General features: G+C 41.2%; 1 protein-coding gene across 1 annotated transcript in view; it reads right to left on the bottom strand.

The window, feature by feature from the left end:
- The window catches only part of grm7 (glutamate metabotropic receptor 7), a 532,223-nt gene that overhangs the window by 358,581 nt on the left and 146,148 nt on the right, over positions 1-27,494 (bottom strand). Inside the window, exon 3 of the mRNA XM_033036752.1 lies at positions 20,125-20,341. Coding sequence (XP_032892643.1) covers positions 20,125-20,341 — 217 coding nt within the window. The remainder of the gene's footprint in view (positions 1-20,124; positions 20,342-27,494) is intronic.

Raw genomic sequence — 27,494 nt, 5'->3', positions numbered from 1 at the left:
AGTCTGCAGTAACTCAGCGGGTCAAGCAGCCACTCTGGTAAAAATGTTCCCTGCTCCTCTGCTGCCCGCTGAGTTACTCCAGCATTTTGTGCCTATCTTTGGTGTAAACCAGCATCTGTCTACACACCTTTTATCAAAGATATTGCTTTAAAAAAGCAGATCAGGAACTACTTCAAATTATAGCAGAGTGCAGATGTCAAACATCTCTGTGTAAACATTCCCAGCTATGTAAATACTTACCACATTTCACAAAATAGCCAGTGAGCTAAGAATGGCCTGGAATTCCCAAGGATTAGTAAGCCAAGTTTAATAACTACATAGTTAATATCCAACTAAAACACATTCAGTGCAGAGTCACGTGATATACAAGGTTGGAAACACAAATTACACAATAAAAAGCAACATGAGAACAGCAGCATCATGGGAAATGTCAATACCTGGGCAATACCTATTCCTTGTCTCCAGAGATGCTGCCTGACCCGCTCAGTTATTTCAGCACCAATTCCTTGTCTGATCTGATGCTGCCTGACTCGTTGAATTACTCCAGTATTTTGTGTCTGTCTTCTGGGCAATGTCATGCTTTGTCTGTCTCACTTCATGCTCTACATGTAGCAAAATAAATATTAAGGCGCTGCTCCAGGCCTGGTTGGTCTGGCAGTCTAGAAAAGAGGAGATTATCGGACTCTAATTCTCAGGGTGGAAAGATTATACACTAGAGAGAATAGCTTTAGGGTCAATAGGGGATTGTTTGAAGGAGATGTGCTCAAGTTTTAATTTTACATTCGATGAGGTGGGTGCCAGGAATGTGTTGACAGGATTGGTGTGGAAGCAATATGTCCATGTCATTTAAGAGGCTTTCAGATAGCCACATGGATATGAGAGGAATGGAAGGGTATGAATCATATCCGGGCAGAGGAAACTAATTGAGCTTGGCATTGTGTTTGGAACACAATGCTTCTGTGGTGCCCAATGCTGTATATTCTATGTTATAAATCCATAAATAACAATTAGACCTCAAAAGTCTGATTCGGAGGCCGAGCCAACCTCTACCCCAAAATTCTTCGATATTCTAAAAGTCATTTTAGTTATTTGTAAACAGTCAACTGAAACAGATGTAAATAAAAATTTAAAAAATGAAATAATTTTAAGCATTAAGGGCCTGTCCCACTTTCACGAGTTATTCACGAATTCTCCCGAGTTTTCCCCTTGATTCAAACTCACAGAATGTTCGTAACGAGTCCGTAGGAGTTCGTAGATATATCGTAGCGGCCCGTTATGCTAGCCGTAGGTATTCGTGGCATCAGGTAAGTCGGGACGTTTTTTCCAGCCCAATAAAAAATGTCCACGAGTAGAAAAATGGTTGGGATGAAAGAAATTGCAAATTCTTACTCGTAAGGAGGGCATCGAAATAGTAGTGGGAATTCGTAGACATAATCGTAGGAGTTCGTAGGAGGTCGTGAACATAGTCGTGGAAGGTCGTAGGAGTTCATAGATTACCACAAACTTTTTATTTTTAGGTCCTTTAAACTCGGCAGAGGTTTTGAATTAAGTCGTGAAAGTGGGACAGGCCCTTTAGAAAGACATATTAAGTGATAGAAAGTAAATCAAACATCAAGCAAAGTTAAGAAAGGCAAAACTCTTTTAAATTGAGCTTGGTGTCCCATTCATAAGAATGATGCCGTGCTCCCTATAAGTGTAGCTGGCAAAAGCTGAAGAACCATGTACAAAATGCACCTTGGCATACCTTGGTTCTGACTCAAATCCATAGCAGAGTCCAGCAGCAGAGTGAGAGGTTAAATTCTCCAGTGATCAGTGAACACGAACTGAGTAGCTTGCTTGGCCATTTTCAAAGGACACTTAACAGTCAACCAGAATGGTGGGTTTGGATTCACAAAGGTCAGAAAGAATAAGGTTGGAAGATTTCCTCCCTTTTCAGGGCATAAGTGAATTTAGACTCCATTACACAAAATTAGAGAGATGGAAAATGCAGGCACTGTGCTGCAGATATACTGATTAACTCCTGTAAAGAGGCAAAGAATATTAGGCCAGCATTGTCATCAGATTTCAAGTCACGCTGAAGTGAGGCTTATCCGCTGAGCATTGTAAAGAGTTGCTCGCCCATTAGGCTGATGATGCTTTTGATTCAGATTTCAAGCAGGATTTCTTTTAATAGAGTGTCTCGCGGGGATGGATAGTAAGGATGATTAGTCACGGTATCAAAGGTATCAGGGGAAGGCAGGAGAATGGGGTTGAGAGGGAAAGATAGATCAGCCATGATTGAATGGCGGAGCAGACTCAATGGGCGAAATGGCCTAATTCTGCTCCTGTGTCTTATGACAGAGCAAAATCAAACTGCTGGTGTCTGGCAACTGAAAACATACCACCCACACTGTATCTCTAAAATCCACTTATCAGGATGTGGCAGTGAATGCCACCATCCTCTCCAAGCCATTCTCCCCAAGCCAATATAAGGTCAAAGTGATGGGAGCAGAATTAAGGGCCTGTCCCACTTTCACGACCTAATTCGCGACCTCTGCCGAGTTTACCCTTGACTCATACTCGTAGTGTGGTCGTCACAATGTCGTAGGCAGGTCATAGGAGGTCGTAGGTAGGTCGTTCGAAGTCGTGATGCTAGTCATAGGTACTCGTGGCATCAAGTAGGTCGGGGCGTTTTTCAACATGATGAAAAATATCCACAAGTAAAAAAGGTTGTGAATTATGTCGTGAAAGTGTGACAGGCCCTTTAGGCTATTCAGCCCATCAAGTCTACTCCACCATTCAATTATGGCTGACCTATATCTCTCTCATAACCCCATTCTCTCCTGCCTTCTCCCCGTAACCCCTGACACCCGTACTTATCAAGAATCTATCTACCCCTGCCGTAAAAATATCGATTGACTTGGCCTCCACAGCCTTCTGCCATCCCCAGCACTGAGGCACTTGACCAGCTTTAGTGGCCACATCATTTTGGGACTCTGAAAATATTCCCACAGCTCGTGCTCCTCTCCAAGTTTTGTCTTCGAAAGAGACTTCTGGAAAGGCAGAGAAAATGCCTTATGGACAGTTGCAAAGTATCCTTGGGGGAAAGAAAACTTAACTAAGGATAAGGGGGAAATCTTTTAGGACCGATATGAGAAAAACATTTTTCACACAGAGAGTGGTGAATCTCTGGAATTCTCTGCCACACAAGGTAGTAGAGGCCAGTTCATTGGCTATATTTAAGAGGGAGTTAGATGTGGCCCTTGTGGCTAAAGGGATCAGGGGGTATGGAGAGAAGGCAGGTACAGGATACTGAGTTGGATGATCAGCCATGATCATATTGAATGGCGGTGCAGGCTCGAAGGGCCGAATGGCCTACTCCTGCACCTATTTTCTGTGTTTCTATGTAACTTACTCACCGACTCAGCAGCCGTCATGGCTCATGCCAATCAGAATAAGAAAGAGTACCAAGCACCTTGAGTTTCTCCAATAAAAGCATGCGGAGGCAATACAGAATCAGACGAAAGAGCACATAAAATCCCAAACTAATGCTCAACCACTATCTTAAGTTTGACTTACATTCTCCCTCAGTCTGCACTTTCTCCCTGGGACTCTTCCAACCCATCAGAATCCATAGTATTCGAATGGAGGCAAGACATCTTCAAGCCCCAAGGAACTGCCCAAGCAACACTAGCTGTTTACTAACCAAGAGCAAGGTAGAAAATACAGCAGAGAACACAATAGATGTAGCAAACCAAGAAAGGATTGGGCACTGGTGTTGGCTCACGTATTAATTTACGACTAGTCATTCCGATATACAGATACAAAAACACTTCTCTGCATTCAGTGATTCCTTTGTCTCAGCAGCACCTGTGTGTGCAGTGAGGAGCTATGGTGGAATCAAATACACAATATTGAGCATGTGGCAAGCAGAATGCTTTTACAGGGTTATCCTTTACAGTAATTTATGCCACTGTAGGAGTACTCATCATACCATAACTTCCCTGATGCATCTCCTGCTACTGTCACCATCAGATTTATGCCTCGCATAACTACAATATTTTTAAGTCAGGCAATAATGTACCCATCTACTTGCTTTAATGTTGCTGCATTACAATAAGTGAACATAAATCATTTAGTCACTGACGTCATTGATCTGCCAGTTCCTTCGGGGCACACAGGCAGCTTCCTACAGAGCAATCATACGAAGGAATGCTGCCTAGAATCAGTGTACAGGTAGATGGAGCCGCATTTGAATGGCACTCACTAAACCTCCAGCTCTTTGCAGAAGAAACCGTTCACGTTTTTAACCACACTGTCTCATTGCAAATGTCTTCCATCAGGAAGAATTAGAATATAGTTTGAGAAAATCTAAAGAAATATAAGGCGGCACTGTGGTGCAGCGGTAGAGTTGCTGCCTTACGCGCCAGAGACCAGGATTCCATCCCGACTACCGGTGCTTGTTTGTATGCAGTTTGTACGAGTGGTGGCGACATCGAGTCTGGCAGCATCGCCAGCAGCTGTCTGTCCTTTGTTATTTTTAGTCTGTCAAAAAAATTGTTTTAGTTTTTTTTATGTGGGGGGTGGAGGGGATGGAGGGGGTGGGAAGGGGGGGGGGAGGAGGGGGAAACCGTCTTCTCAGTCACTACCTGGTCAAGGATGCGTCTTTTCTCTGAGCCGCATCTTTGCCCCCCCCTCGCGCCTACCATCTGGATAGGAGAACATGAAAAGGTGATGTTTCAGGTCGGGAACCTTCTTCAGACTCCAAGATGCCAAATCATAATCTGTTCACATTCCTAAAAAAACTGCACAGTCTCTATTTCAGCCAAGTCTTTTGACAGTGTTCAGAGATATGGCTCTGCAGGAAGAGAACGGGAGGAGAAGAAGAGGCCAGATGAAACAAGTCCTGGGCCAGGAGTCCAAGTTTAGATATCATTGCCTAGAGACAGTCCAGTTACTAGTGCCGAGAGGAATGGGTAGATCCAGCGAATGGAAATCGCTGTCATTCAGTGGAGTATTCAGGGGAAAAAAAGTGAGCAAAAGGATGGTATTGCCCTTCATGTTGGTGGTAGCCAAGAGGCAGTAAACTGGCGATAGTTAATGTGGAGCATGGGTGCTTGTTGGCAGATAAACAGCCTGAAGCAAATAAGAAAATAGAAGAAAAAAGCTTCATTAGGTTGAATAGGTTTAAATATGTTGGTGTTCAAGATTGACTCTAAGAGATCTGGAAAATACACATCGACTAAGATATCATGTCAAGAAAAGAAACCTTACAATTGTACAACAGTAATAGGAGAGATTAGACCTATAAGAGTTCCTGAGGGAGCTAGAATACTTTAAACTGAACTGCTGTGGATAGATAACTCCAGTGGAAAAGATGTGAACTAGCATGAGACGCATTCTCCAGATCACCAGCATAAGGAGGACAATAAATCCCATGAGCAGCTGGGAAGGATGCGGGAACAGGCCTTTTTTTTAGTGGGAGACATCAATCGATTTAGTTTAAATGGGAAATGCCCAAGTGGTGAAATGAAAACCAGATGGCAGATAGAGTGCTTCATGAAACAAGTCATGAAAGGAAATTCTCAATTTCATCTCGACGTCACTAACAAATGCAAACTAAGTGCGGCTGAGAAAATGCATGTTTCTGATCTTGAACCAAGTGGGTATTTGGAAGTGAAATGGGGGATCAGTGCACAACTACACATTTTCTTTGCAAGGAAAAACATTAGCACGTGCCCTCACTGAACAAAGATCATTCAGTGAAATCAATGCTATAAATGAGAGACAGTCTTAAAAAAAAAAATCAGAAACCAATAATCCACAAGGATATTTCAAATTAATCTCAGATGGGAGGAAGATTTGTGATCGACTGACATTCATTATGAGATAGTCAATGGAAGCCAAGAAGCAAACAGTAGATTTGAAACATAGATATGGTGCCCACATTTTTTTTTAAATGACAACTGACAGAAATATTTATGCACCAATTAATTTTAATCCAATGTTACATAAAGTAATAGAATTGATTATCTAAACTCAAGAGTCCTCCATCCGTCAATATTATTGTTAAAATAGGTAGAAGTGGGAGTTTCGGATCCATCAAATTTCTCAGTCTTCAGAAACATTAGCATCCAAGTGGCTTGTGAGAAACCCTAACAATGTTCCCGATGTTGGAGGAGTCCAGAACCAGGGGCCACAGTTTTAGAATAAGGGGTAAGCCATTAGAACGGAGATGAGGAAACACTTTTTCACACAGAGTTGTAAGTGTGTAATTCTCTGCCTCAGAAGGCAGTGGAGGCCGGTTCTCTGGATACTTTCAAGAGAGAGCTAGATAGGGCTCTTAAATATAGTGGAGTCAGGGGATATGGGGAGAAGGCAGGAATGGGGTACTGATTGTGGATGATCAGCCATGATCACATTGAATGGCAGTGCTGGCTCGAAGGGCTGAATGGCCTACTCCTGCACCTATTGTCTATTGTCTAAAATGATATGCTTGAACTCTTGACGGGAGTGTTAAAGAAATGCATTTAGACTCAAGGTAATTATATAGTGATATATTTATAGAGAACCAAATTCAATGAATGAGATGGAAGGAATGGAGGAAAAATAAGTTGGGGAGAAGGAATTACTGTGAGGAGCCTCAAGTTGAACATGTTTCACCACTAATAATACTTTGGACTAAATGATATGGGACTACAAAGAGTTCACAAGCTTCGGCATGGCCTATTCAACTACAACATTCTACATCAATGTTTATGTTCCACCTGAGACTCTCAGACCTCACTTCATCCAATCTTATCAGCACAGCCATTCTCAGCCCTGCACCTATCTCACTTCCCCTTAGATACATTTGCGTTAAGTTAAACATTGGGCATGTTACATTTTTGTATCACAGGATCCATGTAAACATCAGCAGCTAGGTCTCATCTTGTTCTTTTCCTTGCCATTGTGATCTGAAGAGTTTCAAGAAAATATGTGCCAATTACTGACGATAGGCTGTATCTGTAAAAGTCTAATAAAATGGCCTGTCCATTGGAGCCAACTGAGTATAATTCGAGTTTCCATGCTGGGAATGTTGGTCTGGGAAATGACGCCAGCATTTGTTTGCTTATCGTGCCAATTGTTTTTCTCCCAGATGAAGCCTTTTTGTAGCACCTACATAATGTGTGCAGGAAAACTAAACTCTGTACTATACAGTAATGTCTGCTTTGAGGTCTTTATCTTCAAACACAGACAAAAGCTGCACTGTTGCACCAGAGGCCGACATCATCTATGAATGCTGACAGCAAGTTCTCAAGATACTGAAAACAGTCCACATAATGTAGGAAAACACAAAGACACAGGGTGCAGGATTAACTCAGTGGGTCAGGCAGCACCTCTGGAAAACATGGATAGGCAATATTTCAGGTCACGATCTTCAGACTAATTGTTGTGGTGCAGAGGAGAGAGATGGGAAAAGAGGTGGGGTGGAAGAAGGCCTGGCAAGTGATAGGTGGCAACAGTGTATCTTTTTATTGGCAGATGGGTGGATAAAGGTCAGAGATGAAAAGCAGATAAAAGACTGTAAGATAAGTAGGAGAAGGAGTAAATTGTGAAATGGGCAGAAGGGGATGAGGGAAAGTGGATAGGAGGGCAGTATAGTGAGGGAAATGGGTGTACTACCAGGTGGGACACAGGGAAGAGATGGGGAAAAAGGGAGGTTGAAGGGGTTGGATTGTGTTACCTAAAATTGGAGGATTCAATATTTGCACCAGTTATCCAAATGGGATACATGGTGAAGATCCTACAGTTTGCATTTGGCTTCACTCTGGCAATGGAGATGGCCCAGGACTGAAAGGACAGCATGGGAATGGGAAGGGAGTTATAATGGTTAACAATAGGGCCATCCAGCAAAACTTGGCAGATTGAACGCAAGTGTTCGCTGAAGCAGTCGCCTAGTTTACACTTGATCTCGCACATGTATAGAAGACCATTTAAAGAGCACCGAATGCAGTAGATGAGGTTAGAGGAAGTGCATGTGATAATCCCCTATACACCCTCTTATAAACCTTCGTATTCTTCCTAATGTTTTGTATCCAGAGCTAGAGACAATCCTCCATTCGTGGCTTACCTAAACCCAACATAACTTCTATGGTTTTGCACCATGTGTCTATTAATAGAGTCTTAATGTTGATAACCACCCTCTCAATATATTCTGGATCCTTCAAAAGATCCAAGCACATGAGCTCCACCATACACACATCTTTTGACACATTTCAGGTTACATTCCAAGGAAAAGCTAGGCCAGTATCATGTTGGTTGTCTCTTCCCAAGTTTCCTGGAAGGAAGTCAGACACATTATGTCCATTTGGAGTAAACTATTGTCAGATTTATGGAGTAAAGCAATTCACCAACTGGGTAATTTACCATCAATAGATTTGGCAAAAACACTCCCAGCAAAGCTTAGAGACACAACTGATGAAAGCCAGATTACAGCACAAACCACTGACATATTCATGTTCAGTGTGGCCAAAATAATTATGCAATGCCATCTCCTAATATTGGAAATGTCCATTTCAGAAGAATTATACTGTGGCTCCAACAGTAAACACTGGTTTCATCAGCTTCCTAAACCACTGTTTATGAATTATTTAAATAGTGCTATGAAAGGAGTATTCTACCATTTTATTGTCTGTTCACAGTAAACATGATTCAAATGCCTTTCCTGCAAATGAAAAGCAAAGGGAATATAACTCAAACTGGAACTCGAGCACAGTCAAGAGACACCATATTTTGTGTGAATTGAAACCCAAAAAAAAATAATCCTCTCAAAATTGGAAAGTTAAAACAAACATTGAATCAGTTGAATAGTATTGATCAATTGCTCCAGAAGAACACGGTATAATTATGAATTACAATGGGGACAGAGATGACCTTCAGAGAAGTTGATGAGATTTGCTGGACTGACATAACAGGAAAAAACACAATTCATGCAACATGAAACAAAGTTAAGTAACATTTCGGGTCATTGATTGATCTTTCATTGGATGTGAGAAACCTTAAGAGTTTAACTTGCACAAAGGTAGGGAAGGGGATCAGGGAAGAGTGAAAAGGCTGGTTTCTGAGAAGGTAGGAAGCCATACCTCCATTCATGTGGAGAAGCTGCCACCTAAATTAAGATCAAATGACGCAGATACTCACCGACTCAAAATTTCGACTACAATTTTCTCCAACCCACTTCCTGCAAAGATGAACTTCCTTTGTTTCTGTCTCCAGTCCATCAGTTTCTCAAGTATCCCTGTTCTATTTCAAACAATCCTGTTCTTAATTTGGCCTTTGATCCCAAAACTTTGTCCCACATTCTTCTCTGTAAACCTCTATACTTTCAAATCCATCAGTGCATTCACTACAACATTCCTTTGAGCCCAATGCCTCTAGCGCTGTTTGATCAATTCCTCTCTAATACCACATGCAAATCCTGTTCCATAAAACCTCCCATGAAGATACATACGCTGCAACAGGTACTACGGTATATTTCTAAAGTACCTAAATGGCTGTAAAGAACCTTGGAAGGTACTGAAAATATTACTGGTAAATACAAATGCTTTTTAAAACTTTTCTCACCACTATGCAAATCTCCAAATATTCGTTACTAATTATAACAAAGATTTACTACCTTCCTCAATGCATTATGTGCTTGCTGCATGCAAGATGATTCACGTAAATATATGAATTATCTTCCTCCGTTCAGTTTTTCACCAGCACTTGGCGAATAGGACAGGAGCTCAACTATCAGCTGGAGTGACTCAGCGGGACAGGTAGCATCTCCAGAGAGAAGGGATGGGAGACGTTTCGGGTCGAGACCCTTCTTCAGACGATGGTTGATTTCACGCTGGCACTTAGAAATAAAAAGGTCAAAAGAGGGGAGAAGGCCATCCGGAGGAGTCTAATAGGAGGAGGACCGGAGGAGACTGGAGAAGGGGCCACGAATGGGTGGTGAGAAATTAAAGATTGTGATTTGCAGATTTTAAATGAATTTGTACATTTTTTTTAGAGCTATATCTTGGTGGTTATCTAGTGATCTCCATCCAGAGGGGTGAAAGCATGGGCATCAAGAGAGGGACAGAAAATTATTAAACTGTGTTGCCAACTGTGATCAACCAGCAACCAGACTGTCAAATATTAGCATTTAATTAATGAACACTTAGGTGAGACAGTAAAGGATGAAAATTGTACTGTTTTGCGGCAACGAGTCAATGAGGCCAGAAAAAAGTGAGTTACGTCACCAATAATCCAAGGTCATCTCAGCTGTAGAAACATCAGCAACTTCAATCTCATTGTTCATAGTGGACAAAGAAACACAGCAGAAAGAACCAAGCGCCAACATACTCAAGGGCAATTGTACCAAAGAATTTTAATAAAGCAAAAACGTAAATCTTAGAATTTGGTCAGAGTTTATCATTCCACGAGACCAGAATGGAAATGTTTGGCCAGCACAGGGCATGAAAAATAGTCAGGAATCAAGCCGTGGAAGCTCCAGTCAGGCTGCATACACCAACAGCAGGCTTGGCTGTAACACTATAATTACACACTTTGTTTCTTTTAATTTTTGCATGTTGTTATGATTTGCATGGTTAGCATGCAAAAACAACATGCTTCCACTCTGTGTCAGTAGATGTGACAATAATAAACCAATACTAAACTCGGAAAGATTCCAGCCAAACTGATTACCAAGCCTTCTGACACATCAGGGCAAGAGAGGATCGTCATGAAAGCCAGTCGCTGGACAGAGACCAGTTACCAATGATCAATCTTCACATTCATTGGTATATCACCAACACGATGGTGCTGCCATTGCCGTGATTTCAATGGCAGGAGTTAATACTGTGTGATGATGATAAATAATTTTGCTAAAAAAATTTCTTAAAGGCAACCAAGTGCAACTCAAAATAACAGAAACCCACACAGAAGTGCTGTTTAATAAGCACTTTGGCTTTCACCCAGAAGCATTCAAAAATAAACAAAGGGTTCTGTTCTTTTGGCATTTTTGAACAGAAAATAAATGTGAAAAAAGACATCAAGCATTTGATAAAAATGCACAGTGATGCATCATTTTTACTTTTAGCTAGATAATAGACAAACAAACAACCATAAACAAACCCTTTAAGTCGATAGATGGGAGCATATCTAAGCAAAAAAAAAAAATGACTTGTATGTATAACGCTTTTTACAACTTAATATAATTGCAAAACACTTTATTGCCAATGAAATTGTTTTTGATGTTTGTTGAATTGCATGAAAATGCAGCAGCCATTTTGCACATAGCAAGGTTTTGTAAACAGGATTGAGATCAGATACTCGGAAACCAGATACTTGGTTTTACTAATACCTGGTGAAAATGAAAACAGGCCGGGATATTGTCAGAATTTTCCTCCCTCATCTTTCAGGAAGATCTTCCATCCTTATGAGGTCACAAGGAACTGAAAATGCTGGAATCTTAAACAAAACAGTGCTCGTTCTGGCAACATTTGTGGAGGGAATGGGCAGGCGATGTTGTGGGCCAGGATCCTTCTTCAGACATAGTAGTGGGGGAGAAGAAAGCTGGAAAAGAGAGGTGATGTGGGACAAAACTTGGCAAGTGATAAGTGGATACAATTGAGGAGAATCTGCCAATCAAAACCTCCTTCACCTGTATACATCTATCACTTAAACCTCCTTGACCTGTATACATTTATCACTTAAGACAGACACCAAATGCTGGAGAAACTCAGCAAGACAGCATCTCTTGAAAGAATGAATAGGTGATGTTTCGAGTCAAGACCCTTCTACAGACTGAAAGTCATGGGAAAGGAAAACAAGAGATACAGACGATGATGTAGAGAGATGTAGAACAAATGAAAGATATGTAAAAAAATAGCAATGATAAAGGAAACAAGCCATTGTTTGATGTTTGCTAGGTAAGAACAAAAAGCTGGTGTGATTTGGGTGGGGGAGGGATGGAGAGAGAGGGAATGCAAGGGTTACTTGAAGTTAGAAAATTAATATTTATACCCCTGGGTTGCAAGGTTCCCAAGCAAAATATGAGATGCTATTCGTCCAATTTATGTTTTGCCTCACTGACAATAGAGGAGGCCTAGGACAGAAATGTCAGTGTGGGAATGGGAAGGGGAATTAAAGTGTTTCGAAACCGAGAGATCAGGTAGGTCCAGATGGACTGAGCAAAAGTGTTCAGCAAAATGATCACCCAGTCTACGTTTGGTCTCGCCGATGTATAAGAGTCCACATCTTGAACAACGGATACAGTGGATGAGGTGCAAGTGTACAGTAGATGAGGTTGTAAGCTGCCTAAATGAAATTTGAGGTGCTGTTCCTCCAATTTGCATTGGGCCTCTGACAGTGGAGGCCTAGGACAGAAAGAAAGGTCAATAAAAGAATGGGAAGTGTTTAGCAACCGGGGGATAATGTACTGCTCCATCTATCACTTGCCTGGCTTATCCTGTCCCACCTCTTTTCCAGCTTTCTCCCCCTGCTACAACTGAAAAAGGGTCCCATCTCAAAATGCTGCTTGTCCATTCCTCCTATGGATGCTGCCTGACCTGCAGAGATCCTCCAGCACTTTGCATTTTGCTCACCTTAAAGTCCACTTTTTAACACTGCACCAAAGTCCCAGTCTTTAAGGCTCATGAATGGGATTTATACTTTCAATCTGCTTAGCCAGAATGTGACCACCAAGTCAACACGATTGTGGAAGTCATTCTCAATGTGAATTTAAACCTTCTGGCAGCATTATTTCTACATGTTTATAACACCAGTTAGAAACTGATGTGAATAACAACACCAAGCTTTTGTTTTTGTAGTCATTTTAAGCTCATTCTCCCTGTCACTCTATGGAAGGTTGGAATGTCAAAGCCAGAGGGTATTATGAACTACTATGAATACCATAATGAAAAAAGTCCTGTATGGCATTTACAAAAAACTCAAAGCTCATCTCGAGAAAGGGACATGTATATAAGATTAAAATCAACACAAAGCCCTAGCTCCTTGGCATTCAATTATCACATGCCATGAGCCAGTTAGAAAAAGTCTTCAGGCTCGATGTCTAAGAAAAAGGGGTTACAATGGGGGTTTGGAATTTCTGTACGAACTGGGAGATGCACAATAGTTCAAGATTCAAAGACCACAAATTTCTCTCACATATTTGAGACCTTTACATTTGAATTAATGGTTTCAGAATTAATAAGCATAAAGCTGATTATGCAATTTAATGCAAAGTAATGACCCAGAATTAATTAATAATATTACGCAAAGGAACGGTTTGCAAAGAGTACGCATAACATCAACAAATCTTGTATCAATGTTAGGTGAAGAACAGAACATCGGGAGTTAAAGTAAAAAAAATATGTGTCTCTGCAGAAAGTGCAAAGGATATTGACCAGAAAAAAAACTCTGACCTCCATTAATGTATACAACTGCAGAGTGGAAAGGATTCAAAGCATTGGGATGAAATACAGCTTGAGTATTGCTGTCAGTAACTAACGAAAGACGGGATCAGCAAAAAGATTAAACTTACTCAAACGCAGGAAAATTGGCTGGGATAACAAAATCAATGATAGTACTGTACATTAAACATAGATATAGAATTGCAAGGGATATCTAACAACATTTCATGATTATGCTAAAATTCTGAGTGCAGGAAATGTGAAGTCATTAAAGAGGAATGCAGACAAAACTACAATGGATAGTACGAAAATACCAGATGCATTAAATATTTTTACACTTTTGATTGGAAAAAAATATTAACAGTATTTAAATATAAAAAACAAAACCTATTTTAAGGAAGGTAATTTAATGGATTTACGCAAGGTAACAATTGTTCACAGAAACAGGAGTAACATAAAGTAATATTCAGGGCCAAATGATTTGCTCATTTAGTTTTAGTTTTGAGATACAGTGTGGAAACTGGTCTTTCAGCCCACTGTGTCCGCACCGAACAGCAATCACCTGCAGACGTGTTTGATTCTCCCCACTAGGGACAATTTACAGAAGCCCATTAACCTGCAAACCCCCGCAATTTATTTAAGCAATTGCATGGGGATAAAATGGTGAACTTCAAAATGGGTACAGAAATGTTTATTTCCTCGTAATAGCAGCTCCTTTGTCTGGAAGGCAATGAGAATGTCTTTCTCAAATACAATTCCGTTCTCAAATACAATACATCAGCAATCCAATTACCCAAAGGGAGGCCTCAGTGAGTTAAGCATCTTGACCTGTCTGTGAGAAATCTGGTGATTTCTATCACACGACATTAACTCTGCCCTCCAATGTACAAACATCTCACAAATTACCAAGCAATCATCATACAATGAGCACACACTAAACTGCCTTCTATTATATGAATCTCATCAGACGATATTTTATGAACACAACTTTTATTCCTTTTTCGTTTGCTGATATTTTATCCTCTCTGCTGCAATCACTTGGAAGGAGCACATTGCATTCCAAGCCGTTGAAATAAATGTCAAGGAAGGAACTGCAGATGCTGGTTTAAACCGAAGATAGACACAAAAAGCTGGAGTAACTCAGCGGGACATGCAACATCTCTGGAGAGAAGGAGTGGATGACGTTTCGGGTTGAGACGTCACAAGACGTCACCCATTCCTTCTCTCCAGAGATGCTGCCTGTCCTGCTGAGTTACTCCAGCTTTTTGTGTCTATCTTCAAAATAAATGGCAATGATGCTTAAAATCCTTTCATCTCGAAAGCAGGTGGGCTCTTGATTTTCTGATCAGAAGTGTTTATGGAAGTAATGGATTCTCTCCAGTTAGAATTCTAAATCCTTCAGCTGATAGAGGGAACACACAGTTAATGTTATTTTTAACATCACGTCAAGAAAGTCCACAGGGTTTATTCTGACTCTTTAACGGGACTCTGAAGAGTGGAGAAGCCTGTAAGAAATATGTCTGTTTCCAGGTCATCACTTATTGTATGAGGATCATGACCGGTCAACAAAAACCAAACAGCCCACAGCAATTCTCTCCTCAGCAGTTGGGGAACTGAATACAATTCCAAGCTCTTAAGGACCAACTCCAGCTTGAAGGAGCACAAATTATTGAACATATATTCACTGGCTGTGAAACACTTTGGGGAAGCCCAAGGGTGTGAGAATTTATTTATGAGTTTGATCTTTTTTCCTTCGTGAGTCACAGATTGCCGACAATCATTTTAGCATTAACTCAAAAACCAATCACAGTGTTATTCAAATAACCATAAATGCACAATGAACCTGCAATCAATTTCTTATCACAGCATTATCAAATTAAATTTGCTAATTAAGAACAAACTTAATATGACCAAAAATAAATTGATAGCTAATAACAATAAAATGTTAAATACCAACAGAAACACTATTTCCTTACTAAATATCTTTTACTTTTTACCATCATTCACAACTACCAAACTAAATACCAACTGCATATTGGAAATGTCTTCCTTAGTTTGGCAAAAAAATAAACTAAATGAAATGGCAGATTGGCCAAAAAACATTCTAATGGTTTTGCCAAATTAGACATCCACAAATATGCCAAACCAAACACACATAATTACAAACCTTTACTAAAAAAAAGGTTAAATTAATTTGTGTCCGGCCCTGATTTGTCCTGGTCTTTTCTTGCTGTCAATCGCCCCTCCCCTCCCATGCTCCCACAATCAGTTTGAAGGAAGGTCCTAACCCAAAACATCACCTACCTATCCATTTTCTCCGGAGTTGCCGCCTGACCCGCTGAACTACTCCAGCATTGTGTGTTCGTCTTTGGTATAACTCAGCATCTGCAGTTCTTTTTAATTATAAGTTTCCCCTGTCCCTTCTTGTAGCTGAAGTCCCTCGTTCCAGGCATCATTCATAAAAACAAAGTGTTTCTTGTACTCAGGGCCAGAGGGTGTTCAAAATGCACACAATCCTTCAATTTGGATCTAATCGGTGTGACTGGAAGCTGAGCACGCCTTCCTTCCACTTGCCATCTATTTCATTTTAAAGTTGACTCAACTGTTCCTGCTGCTTTCAGCATTGTGGACAAACAAAACCATCTCTTTCAAATTAAACCCTTTTTTCAATTTTTACCTATACATTTCCACTCCCCATGCTAACTTCCAAAAATAATCATTTCATCTGCTTTGTGTCTGCACACTTCATTAATACACAGTATGCTCTCCAGTGCTTGTTAGATTTCTCATCTCATTTTACAGGTTTTATGCCTTTTGTTTGCTTTCAAGGGAAATCAGTGCAGTCCTGTCCACCCTAGAAAACCATTCACTCACACATTCTCTGGTCATTCAAACACAGGTGCCTCAGTTTGGTGAAAAGCCCATTACCATTATGACCCCCCCCCCCCCCCATAGCAGTTCACATTTATTAAACTGAATTTTAAACATCGGCAGTGACTCTTTCCCAAACTAATATTTCTCAAGGCATCACTGCGCTGACCTGAGATTAGCTGGCCTGACATTAACCAAATTTATCCTGGTTTATATGAACAATAGCTTCACTCTGATCCTCCAACCCTACCCCTAAACCATCCCACGCAGGAAAGATTAATACTTTGTATTCAGAATAGTGATAATTTCTGTCCCTAAACTACCTAGGTTGCATACCAGCTAGACGAGCTGATTTTATCTTCCCCCCAAACACTGTTCATTCTGCATCTCTATTTTCATTTTGTCTACTTCAATGCAATTTCCCTACTACCGTGTCCTTTGGCAAGGCATTTACACAAATTGAGTCAAAAAGGGAATCTTTGACACACTGCATCGTTGCCAAACATAAAGCCCTAATTTCTACACTAATCTCATCCTCACCCATTTGATCCCCCACACCTTCCCATCAACTCTCCTGGGATTCTCGCACCCATCTACACTCCAGGGGTATTTTACAGTGGTTAATTGACTTACCAACCACACGTTTTTGTTTTGTGGGAGGAAACGGACATACCCGGAGGAAGCCCATACGGTTAAGAGAGAACTTGCTAACTTCATACATACAACACTGGAACTCAGAATTGAACCCAAGTCTCTAGTGTTGTGAGGCAGCAGCTCTACAAGCCGAACCACTCTGCCCCGCGCACAATTCACACCGTCCCAATATATTCTCTCTTTTCTATACATCCTCTAGAATAGGGGCAGCACAATGTCACTTTCAGTTTAGTTTAGAGATACAATGCAGAAACAGGCCCTTCGGCCCACCGAGGCCAGCAATCCTCACATATTAACACATACACACTAGGGTTAATTTTTACATACCAAGCCAATTAACCTACAAACCTGTACGTCTTTGGAATGTGGGGGGAAAACAAAGATCTCAGAGAAAACCCACGCGGTCTCGGGGAGAAGTACAAACTCCATAGAGACAGCACCCGTAGTCGGGATCGAATCCGGGTCTCTGTTGCTGCAAGCGCTGCAAGGCAGCAACTCTCTGCTGCGCCAGTGTGCCGTCCGTGCCACATGTATTAAACTTGTTGGCAAACAAATTTAAGCAGATAAAGAGAGGACTTGTTTATTCATTTTGTTTTTTTCACACAAATTACATGCTTTATGATAAAATTCAATGTAAACACACCCTGCAAATTAGTTGACCACTTTTGCACTGCCATGTAATGTCAATGCAATTATTCGACATAAAAAATAATAATTTCCTTGTTATACAAAGATAGTGAAGACCCGAGTAGGAAATATTTCTTCAAGTACAAAATCCAGATGAAGTATTTATCAAATATATCACTGTGTAAAGTCAATTTTTTGCAAACATCGGTTAGATCTAAGAGCACATTTGAGAATGTACTTCAGTGTGAAATTTTGCATTATGGTTAGAGGATACATTGAAATTGCAATTAATTCAAGAAACAGTGACTGAAAAGATTTCCAGCAAACCTCTTTCACCTTGATTGAAGTACATTCATTCTCCTGGCTAATTGTATTATTTTCCTAAAGATAATTTTTAGTTTTTAGAGATACAGTGCGGAAACAGGCCCTTCGGCCCACCGAACCCGCACCGACTAGTGATCACCACACACTACCCTACACACCACAGCGATCCCCGCACATTAACATTGCCCTACACACACTAGGGACAATTTACATTTATACCGAGCCAATTAACCTTCAAAACTGTATGTCTTTGGAGTGTGGGAGAAAACCGAAGATTTCTGAGAAAACCCACGGTCACAGGGAGAACGTACAAACTCCATACTGACAGCACCTGTAGTCGGGATTGATCCCACGTCTCTGGCGCTAAAAGCGCTGTAAGGCAGCAACTCTCTCGCCGCGCCACCATGTCGCCCTAATAATGATAATGCAATGCTTTTGAGTGAGGCAAATGGCTAGCTCGATTCAATTTCTGTAACAAATTAGGGTTGATTGTTGCTTGGGTGCTGATCGGTACATACAAATGTAAGAGGCAGAGGCAACATTCTAACCGCTAAATCATTATTAATATTATTTTCTCTAATCACAATGGAAACATTTGAATTACCACATGGGAAAAATAACTAAACCATTCGAACAAAGTTAATGAAATAGTTTTTGAGTCCTTCGGCATGCAATCGCTCAGAATTGATTATTTCTACAATCCATCTTATTGCACTCTAAAACCTGTGATTGCAAATGCACCACATGCAACTCTTTTATTGTGCCTTCTGACAGTAATTCCTGAGGAAAGTCTGAACTGATGTGTCTCTTTGTAACTTAATATTGCCTTTGACTCATCACACCATTGGTAGTGCTGTGACCTGAATCGATAAGAGTCCATCAGCATTTCAGTATTTTACTCTGCAGTCCAGCTCTGCACTAGCTATTTTCAAGATTGCCTGACCACCCCTGGTAATGCATTTATTAACCCCACTGCCATGTTCAAGATCTGATGGTCGCCTGCCATCTACATTCCTCAGCCGTCCTTGAATAAACTTCCATGTCTGAACCAAATCTACACCTTTACCAGCAATCCTTCCTCTTCTCCTGCTTGTTTACCTTACTTTAAGCCTGCACCGCAAGATATTCAGCTGTAAGATACCTCAGAGAAAAACCATGAACCTAATGTCTATTTCCAGAGGTTTGAGGCAAGAATAATATTGAACTTACTAAAAATATTGAACTAAAAAATATTAAACTAAAAAATATTTAACTAGGCATACTCCGCTGGCAAACAAGATTCATGGGAGGAGCTCTTTTATAGAGGTTTTAGTTTAGTTTACAGGCCCTTTGGCCTATCAAGTCTGCACAGACCAGCGATCCCTGCAAATTAACACTGGGACAATTTACACTTATACCAAGCCAATTAACCTACAAACTACGACTTTGGAGTGTGGAAGGAAACCGAAGAGATATTGGAGAAAACCCACGCAGGTCACAGGAGGAATTTACAAACTCCGTACAGACAACACCCCTAGTCAGGATAGAACCCGAGTCTCCGGCGCTACAAGCGCTGTAAGACAGTAACTCTACCGCTGTGCCATCGTGCCGCCCCTCTGCGCTGAAATGGTAACTCTGTTCAAATTCTGCCGTTGGCTCCATCAACAGGACAGATGTGGGAAGAATACAAGGGAAGGAACAGATGTGACAGGGTTATGGCAGGACCGGGGTGCAGGGCAGTGTCTCCTGCCACCAGACTAGCGCTTGGGAATACAGATGTTGCTCCGAAACATAAGAAACCGCATGTTCCGTTTTGAATAAATGTGCTGGGGATACACCAGCTACTATCTACATCTTTCTCCCTCACTTTATACAGAACTTCAGCAACTACCTCCCTACACCTCACTACCCCCAAATGTTATGCTCTAAGATGGTTGGAATCATTACCTCAAATGACAGCAATCTTGAGTTGAGATGCAGTTTAGCCCTTCTCATCCTGTAGAGTGGGCTATGGTTAAAGTTGCACGAGTAATTTAATAGTTTAACAATTTATAGAATCCATTTTTCTTTACACATTTGACCTTACAGCTCAGTTCGGTTCGAGTTTATTACCAATGAATTAAGGTGGCAAAAAGCACAGTAATTCGATGCAGTAAGTTCATTAAGGTTGAGCAGCACTCCATAACCATATGCGACATTTAATGAAATTAGCTTGGTGTGCCACAGATGAATTAGTATTACGTGCTGAACTGTAGTTGCATGCTCTTACCGGCTTCTCTGGAGACCTGCATGAAAGCCTCCACTCCACTCTCACCGTAGCTCCCTTCTGACGCCAACGTCGACACGTAATTCCACCCCAAGGCCTTCACTATGTCCACCATGGCCTGAGCCTGGTATGAATCCGGAGGAACAACACGGGAGAAGAAGGCATAGCTGCTGTTATCACTCAACTCGGGTGCAGTGGAGGCATAACTGATCTGAGGAATCTAAAAAGAAAAGAAAGGAGAGATATGTGTCAGTTATTCAATGTGGAAAACGCAGTGGTGATTTGCCAGTCCAAATCTCATCTTCATTTTCAGGAGCTTCAATTTTATGCAAGATAAATATGTACTATAGCCAGTCGTGATAATTGAGTTATGATGATTGATCCGATTCATTTTTTTACTTGAGTGAACACAAAATAAAGACAGTTTATTGATGGCGAGATATTTTGTCATTTACATATGCAAGAAAATATGGATGACGAGGTTTTAATCAGTGGGAATGACATGACTGATGGAACATTGATTTGGACATGGAGGACTAAGTGAGATATATTGGAACAAATAACAGTTTCCATTGCAATGTCTGTCACACCTATTGCACCACTGTTTCAATATATGACCCAAAATCTTTCTCTCAGCGTTGTTGGGAGCATCATGACAGAACTCTAAAAGGGGAACTTCCAACAATGGCAAACCTAACCAGTGAAGGAGACAAGCGGAGGAACTGGCATTGTGCTGTGGATCAGAAGGTTTGTGTTGCAAATAAAAACCACAACAACCAGAAAAACAGTAGATATTGATTCCAAATCACAATACAAATCGCAATGGGATGGCAGGGGTTGAGTTGCTGCCTTACAGCGCCAGAGACCCGGGTTCTATCCTGACTACGGGTGCTGCTTGTATGGAGTTTGTATGTTCTCCGCGTGACCGCGTGGGTTTTCTCTGAGATCTTCGGTTTCCTTCCACACCAAAGAGGGACGGGTTTGTAGATTAATTGTAAATTGGCCCTAGTGTGTGTAGGGTAGTGTTTACGTGCTGGGATCGCTGGTCAGTGCAGATTGGATGGGCCGAAGGGCCTGTTTCCGTGCTGAATCTCTAAACTAAAAACAAAAAAAGTGCAACTTTCAGAAATAATTCTATTGCAATCGGAAATAAACCTGCATTTTATTTTTTCAGAATTTGGGACACCTCTGAGGGAGCGTTGTGTATTTTTGCTTATTTGTTCACAGGATGTGGATGTCACTGGTAATGCCAGCATCGGTTGTCCATCCCTAATTGCCCTTAAACTGAGAAGGGAGAAACATGTCCATCTGGTGGCTCCTGGATCACATTGGCCAAATTACATAAGAAAGCTACATATTTTCCCCCTCAAGGTTCCTGTGATCACTTAGTCTTAAAAACATTTTCTTTTCAGGACCATGCACGAGAGAGGCCTTATCACAGGATCAAATTAATCAACAGGATGAACTTAAACCCAGGCACGGAAATCACTGTCAAAACATGGTGGGAGACACAATTTCTTGGCGGCCGCACATGCGCATGGCACACACGCGAGGCTTCGGCCGTGGGCTCTGTCTAGTATCTTTGCTGTGGACCATAACATCTGGAGCTGATCTGGTTTTTTGACCGACTCCGAACTCCAGCAACAGCAGGATTTGTCTGCATTTAAAAACTTTCTATGAATATAGGTCTGCTTTTTTACCAGAAGGGGATCCACAGTTTCCTTCAGCTCATTAAACAGCTCAGGTGTGATTCGTAGAACGTTTTTAAATACAGATAAAATCCTCCTCTTGCAACACATTCATCAGGTTATCATACTGTCCAAGCATCAATCTTCTTTGCAAGAGGGGCTTCACCCACTGACGCCTCTTCTTCTGCTTCCTCTTCACCCTTGTGTTTTCCCTTCTGCCTTTCTTGAAAGGCTGATGAAGCAGAAGGGCTGCTGCTGACAGCAGTAGATGTACTTTTAGTAACATCCACCTAACTTGTTCCTTCCCTGCTCTCATGGTTCAGAATGATTTTTTTTTAAACCTGGGAGGCTTTTATTGTAAGAAAAAAAAACCTTTTCTCTGCTAAAAGAACTGTGCAACTATGATTGAGCACGCCCAGGAGTGACAGAGGTTACATGCTTATGTTAATATTAACCTTTTTTTCACCCAGTTTTATTCCACTATGGAGGTCTTACCTTCCACTACCTGCAACCTCCGGTAACCACCTTCAACTAGCATCACAACCGGCTTCGACTAAACAATTACCGAATTTTAAAACGGCAACCTATTTTTAGTCGAGGCCGGTTTTGAATTTTTTGAAATAATCGCCAGAACATAGAAGAAGCTCGACTACACGGAAACCACTTTCGACCATTAGGGAGAGTGACAAAAACCTCCGGGAACCTCCGGGAACCTCACGGAAACCTTGGATGGAGCGCAATAACCTGGCCCTCAACACCAGCAAAACCAAGGAACTGATTGTGGACTTTGGAATGAGTAGGATGGGGACCCACAGTCCCGTATATATCAACGGGTCGATGGTTGAAAGGGTCAAGAGCTTCAAATTCCTGGGCGTGCACATCTCTGAAAATCTTTCCTGGTTCGAGAACACTGATGCAATTATCAAGAAAGCACATCAGCGCCTCCACTTCCTGAGAAGATTACGGAGAGTCGGTTTTTCAAGAAGGACTCTCTCTAACTTCTACAGGTGCACAGTAGAGAGCATGCTGACCGGTTGCATCGTGGCTTGGTTCGGCAACTTGAGCGCCCTGGAGATGAAGAGACTACAAAAAGTAGTAAACACTGCCCAGTCCATCATCGGCTCTGACCTTCCTTCCATCGAGGGGATTTAACGAAGTCGCTGCCTCTAAAAGGCTGGCAGTATCATCAAAGACCCACACCACCCTGGCCACACACTCATCTCCCTGCTACCTTCAGGTAGAAGGTACAGGAGCCTGAAGACTGCAACGACCAGGTTCAGGAATAGCTACTTCCCAACAGCCATCAGGCTATTAAACCTGGCTCGGCCAAAACTCTGAACATTAATAACCCATTATTTGTTATTTGCACTTTATCAGTTTATTTATTCATGAGTTTTGTCGTCAATGCCTATTATGTTCTGTGTGCTGAAGCAAAACAAGAATTTCATTGTCCTATCAGGGACACATGACAATATACTTGAATTTGAATTTGAACTTGAACTTGAAGGTCTCCAGAGGTTTATGTTCAGGTTTCCTAAGTGGGACAGGGGCCTAAATGATCCTTGATTCTGTAGGTTATCCAATTACATTTGGCAATAGGTAAAGAAGATTCAGTGACGATCCAAGGAAAAAAACTCATAACTAAGTGGGCGATATGGTGGCACACAAGTACAGTCACCGCCATACAGCGCATGAGACCTGGGTTCGATCCCGACCACTGGGGGTTTGTCTGTACGGAGGTTGTACGTTCTCCCCGTGACCGCGTGGGTTTTCTCTGCTTTTTGGTTTCCTCCCACACTCCAAAGATGTGCAGGTGTGTAGGTTAATTGGCTTGGGTTTGTATACTTGGTGAATTATCCCTAGTGTGTGCAGGCTTGTGTTAACGTGCGGGGATCGCTGGCCGGTCCGGACTCGGTGGGCCGAAAGGCCTGTTTCCCTGCTGTGTCTCTAAACTGAACGGAGACATTTCCACGATTTTCACCCAGACTAGTGATTGCAGCCAACGCAGAATAATTAAAAAATAAGAATAACTCAAAGACTAAGGATTTTACCATGTATTCAGCTTATGGGAATAACGTTGAGATTTTAAGAGCCATTATCCATGAGTAACTGAAAGACATTTCCAGTCAAGCATGATTTAAATATGTTTTAAATCATTCATTGTTACCCCAATTAATTTAGATTGCATTTTATAACAATAGTGTTTCATGGTTGACACGATGGAAAAACAAGCTTGTTCACACTTGGGAATGTTGTTAATTAATAAGAGCTGTACCAGGTACTTTCTAATGAAATACCATGATTATACAACACTATGAAAGAGATAGACAAAAAATAGTTTGAGGCATGGTTATAGACAAAATGTCAAAATCTGATAGCGTAAAATAATGACAATAAACAGCACACAAAAGCAATTATGAACTCTCCTGATATGTTTGACATAATTAAAGGCAACTGTGTGTATGCGTGTGTGTGTGGGGGGGGGGGAGGGGGGGGGGCAAGTAAGCAACAGGATATTTTAATAGCACAGATATGATTGATGTGCTATCAACAGCTTCCTACACTTTCATAGTCCTTACAAGTCCAGGGTACCTCACAACTTCCCTTAAAAAAAGGTCAACAGATGGGTAACAATGAGAATAAATGTGTGGGTAAAATTGTGTTCCGTGAATATTACACTGGAAGTCTTTTGTTTTGGATATTAGCACCCACCCTCTGAACGGGAACATTTACACTGCATCTTTTATCGTTTCAGATTGTGAACAGAAAATGAATAAATTAGCAAAATAAACCCCAAGCTCAATGCCCCGTATATCACATTGGCAGGCAAGTGAAGCAATTACAACTGAGAATACTAAACAGGTCCTCAAAGTCAAAGCAACTAAGTTATTTTGCCGTCTCTTCTGAATTCAGTGACGCAATGCAAATTTAACACTACAATATTTTTTTTATGTAATCCTTTACCTCGTGTAATATGTTAACGATATTTGAATGTATGCAGCACATGATTCTTGCAAATGTTACCAAGAGCATAAAATAAAACAAGTAACTTCTATATGCACCAACAGGAGTTATAATTATAAAATGGGACAGTCATTCACTGTGAACTTCACAAATTCACAGTGCCTGTTAAATTGTTTTTTGTTGGATTTGCTGGTCTTCCATAGAAACATAGAAACATAGAAATTAGGTGCAGGAGTAGGCCATTCGGCCCTTCGAGCCTGCACCGCCATTCAATATGATCATGGCTGATCATCCAACTCAGTATCCCGTACCTGCCTTCTCTCCATACCCTCTGATCCCCTTAGCCACAAGGGCCACATCTAACTCCCTCTTAAATATAGCCAATCAACTGGCCTCGACTACCCTCTGTGGCAGGGAGTTCCAGAGATTCACCACTCTCTGTGTGAAAAAAGTTCTTCTCATCTCGGTTTTAAAGGATTTCCCCCTTATCCTTAAGCTGTGACCCCTTGTCCTGGACTTCCCCAACATCGGGAGCAATCTTCCTGCATCTAGCCTGTCCAACCCCTTAAGAATTTTGTAAGTTTCTATAAGATCCCCTCTCAATCTCCTAAATTCTAGAGAGTATAAACCAAGTCTCTCCAGTCTTTCTTCATAAGACAGTCCTGACATCCCAGGAATCAGTCTGGTGAACCTTCTCTGCACTCCCTCTATGGCAATAATGTCCTTCCTCAGATTTGGTAATCTCCAAAAGATAAGCACACTTTAGAACCAAGAAAAGCAAATAGGGACAATTTTGTAACAGACCAATTACTGTGAAGTGGTAAAGGGATGTGGGAGACCAGGACATTAATAACAAAAATCTAGTTCACAGTTGCAAAAAAGACAAATGCAATAATTTATCCGAGGGAGACGGCTTCAGAAGAAGACAATGCCTCGGCAATGTGGAACCTTGGTCGGGCCTGGTCAGTAAGTATTTATTCTGATCACTGCACCTTAGGAAGGATTTAATGTCCTTGCATATATTACAGTACAGATTCACCAAAGTGATTCCAAGATTTAAAAGGATTAAATTGAGGGTGTGTCAGATATACTGATTTTAGAAGATCGATGAGGAATTCAAGTGTGTGCTTAAAATAAGAATCGGTGCTTTGGTGATGGAGAAACTATTATTATATTTTTTTTAAAGAGAGAGCAAAAAGGTTGTAATTTATTATTCGAGAAGTGATCAGGAGGTTTTTTTATTAGACAAGATTATCTGGGGCAGAAGTAATTGTCAGTCTTGATCTGAGTGAAAGCTGAAAATGGTTTGAGGGACTTAATGACACAAAGTGCTGGAGTGACAGCGGGTCAGGCAGCATCACTGGAGAACGGCTAAGTGACATTTTGGGTATTTTCTTCAGACTAATGAAGGGACTGAGTGGTCAATTAACCCAATGATGAAAAGACTAACGAGCTGGATCATACGGGCCCAGATCTATCTGGAGGAATCGCAATCTACCGCCCACTCCTCTGGACAATCTTGCTCAGCCTCGACACCCACAAGTCCAACAGCATGGTTTAGATGGCGACAGCACTTTGGGCAGCTCAGCAAGCAGATCCTGCCCTGCAACTGCCTAAAGTGGGGATTGGAGTCTTGCTGATTGAATTTGACCCATTTTTGGTGAAGTTAAAAAAAATTCTAAAAATGTTTAAATAGTTAGGTAAAGATGCAATTGAAATATCATAGTAAAATAATTTTAAATAAATAATAATTTATGATGAAAGTAAAACAAAATAATTTAAAGTTATGAACCTCCCATTTTGCCTCCTATGTGTTGTCCATTAATACCCATTGAAATCAATGGAGTCTCCGATCCTGTGTCGAGTCTAACCTGGAACAGGAACAGAGGGGATCTCTTAAGGAATCCCAGCAAGACTTAAGGGCCTGTCCCACGATGCGAGTTCACCCAAGAACTCTCACGAGTTAAAAAAAGAAATCAAACTCGTGGTACCTCATCACGAGTAGTTTTTTACTCATGGATATTCTTCACACTGTTGAAAAAACTTCACAAGTTTCCGCGTTTCCCGAGTACCTAGCGTTAGAATTACGAGCTGCTACGAGACATCCACGAGCTCCGATGTACATTCTACATACTTACCATGAGTTCGATTTTTTTTTTAACTCAGGAGGGCTCTTGGGTGAACTTGCATCGTGGGACAGGCCCTTTAGCTCCACTTGAGGAATTTACATTGTCTACAACAATAGGCCAAACTGACTGATTTCACCTTTCCAATCAGCAAGTTCTGGGCCTCTCCACTCGCATGCATAGATGTTTCAGTTTGTTCCATTTACAGCTGCCAACATAATCTAACTCATGGTTTCAACTCCAGCTGAACTTTTTGCTTTCTCGTTTATTATATTGTTTACAGTGTACTAGCAATTATAGACCTGTTAGTTTGACGTCAGTGGTGGGCAAATTAATGGAAAGAATACTTAGAGATAATATATATAAGCATCTGGATAAACAGGGTCTGATTAGGAACAGTCAACATGGATTTGTGCCTGGAAGGTCATGTTTAACTAATCTTCTTGAATTTTTTGAAGATGTTACTCGGGAAATTGATGAGGGTAAAGCAGTGGATGTTGTGTATATGGACTTCAGTAAGGCCTTTGACAAGGTTCCTCATGGAAGGTTGGTTAAGAAGGTTCAATGGTTGGGTATTAATGGTGGAGTAGCAAGA

Source organism: Amblyraja radiata, chromosome 18 (assembly GCF_010909765.2).
Source record: "Amblyraja radiata isolate CabotCenter1 chromosome 18, sAmbRad1.1.pri, whole genome shotgun sequence".
Lineage (NCBI taxonomy): Eukaryota > Metazoa > Chordata > Chondrichthyes > Rajiformes > Rajidae > Amblyraja > Amblyraja radiata.
This window is presented reverse-complemented; position numbering and strand designations above follow the sequence as displayed.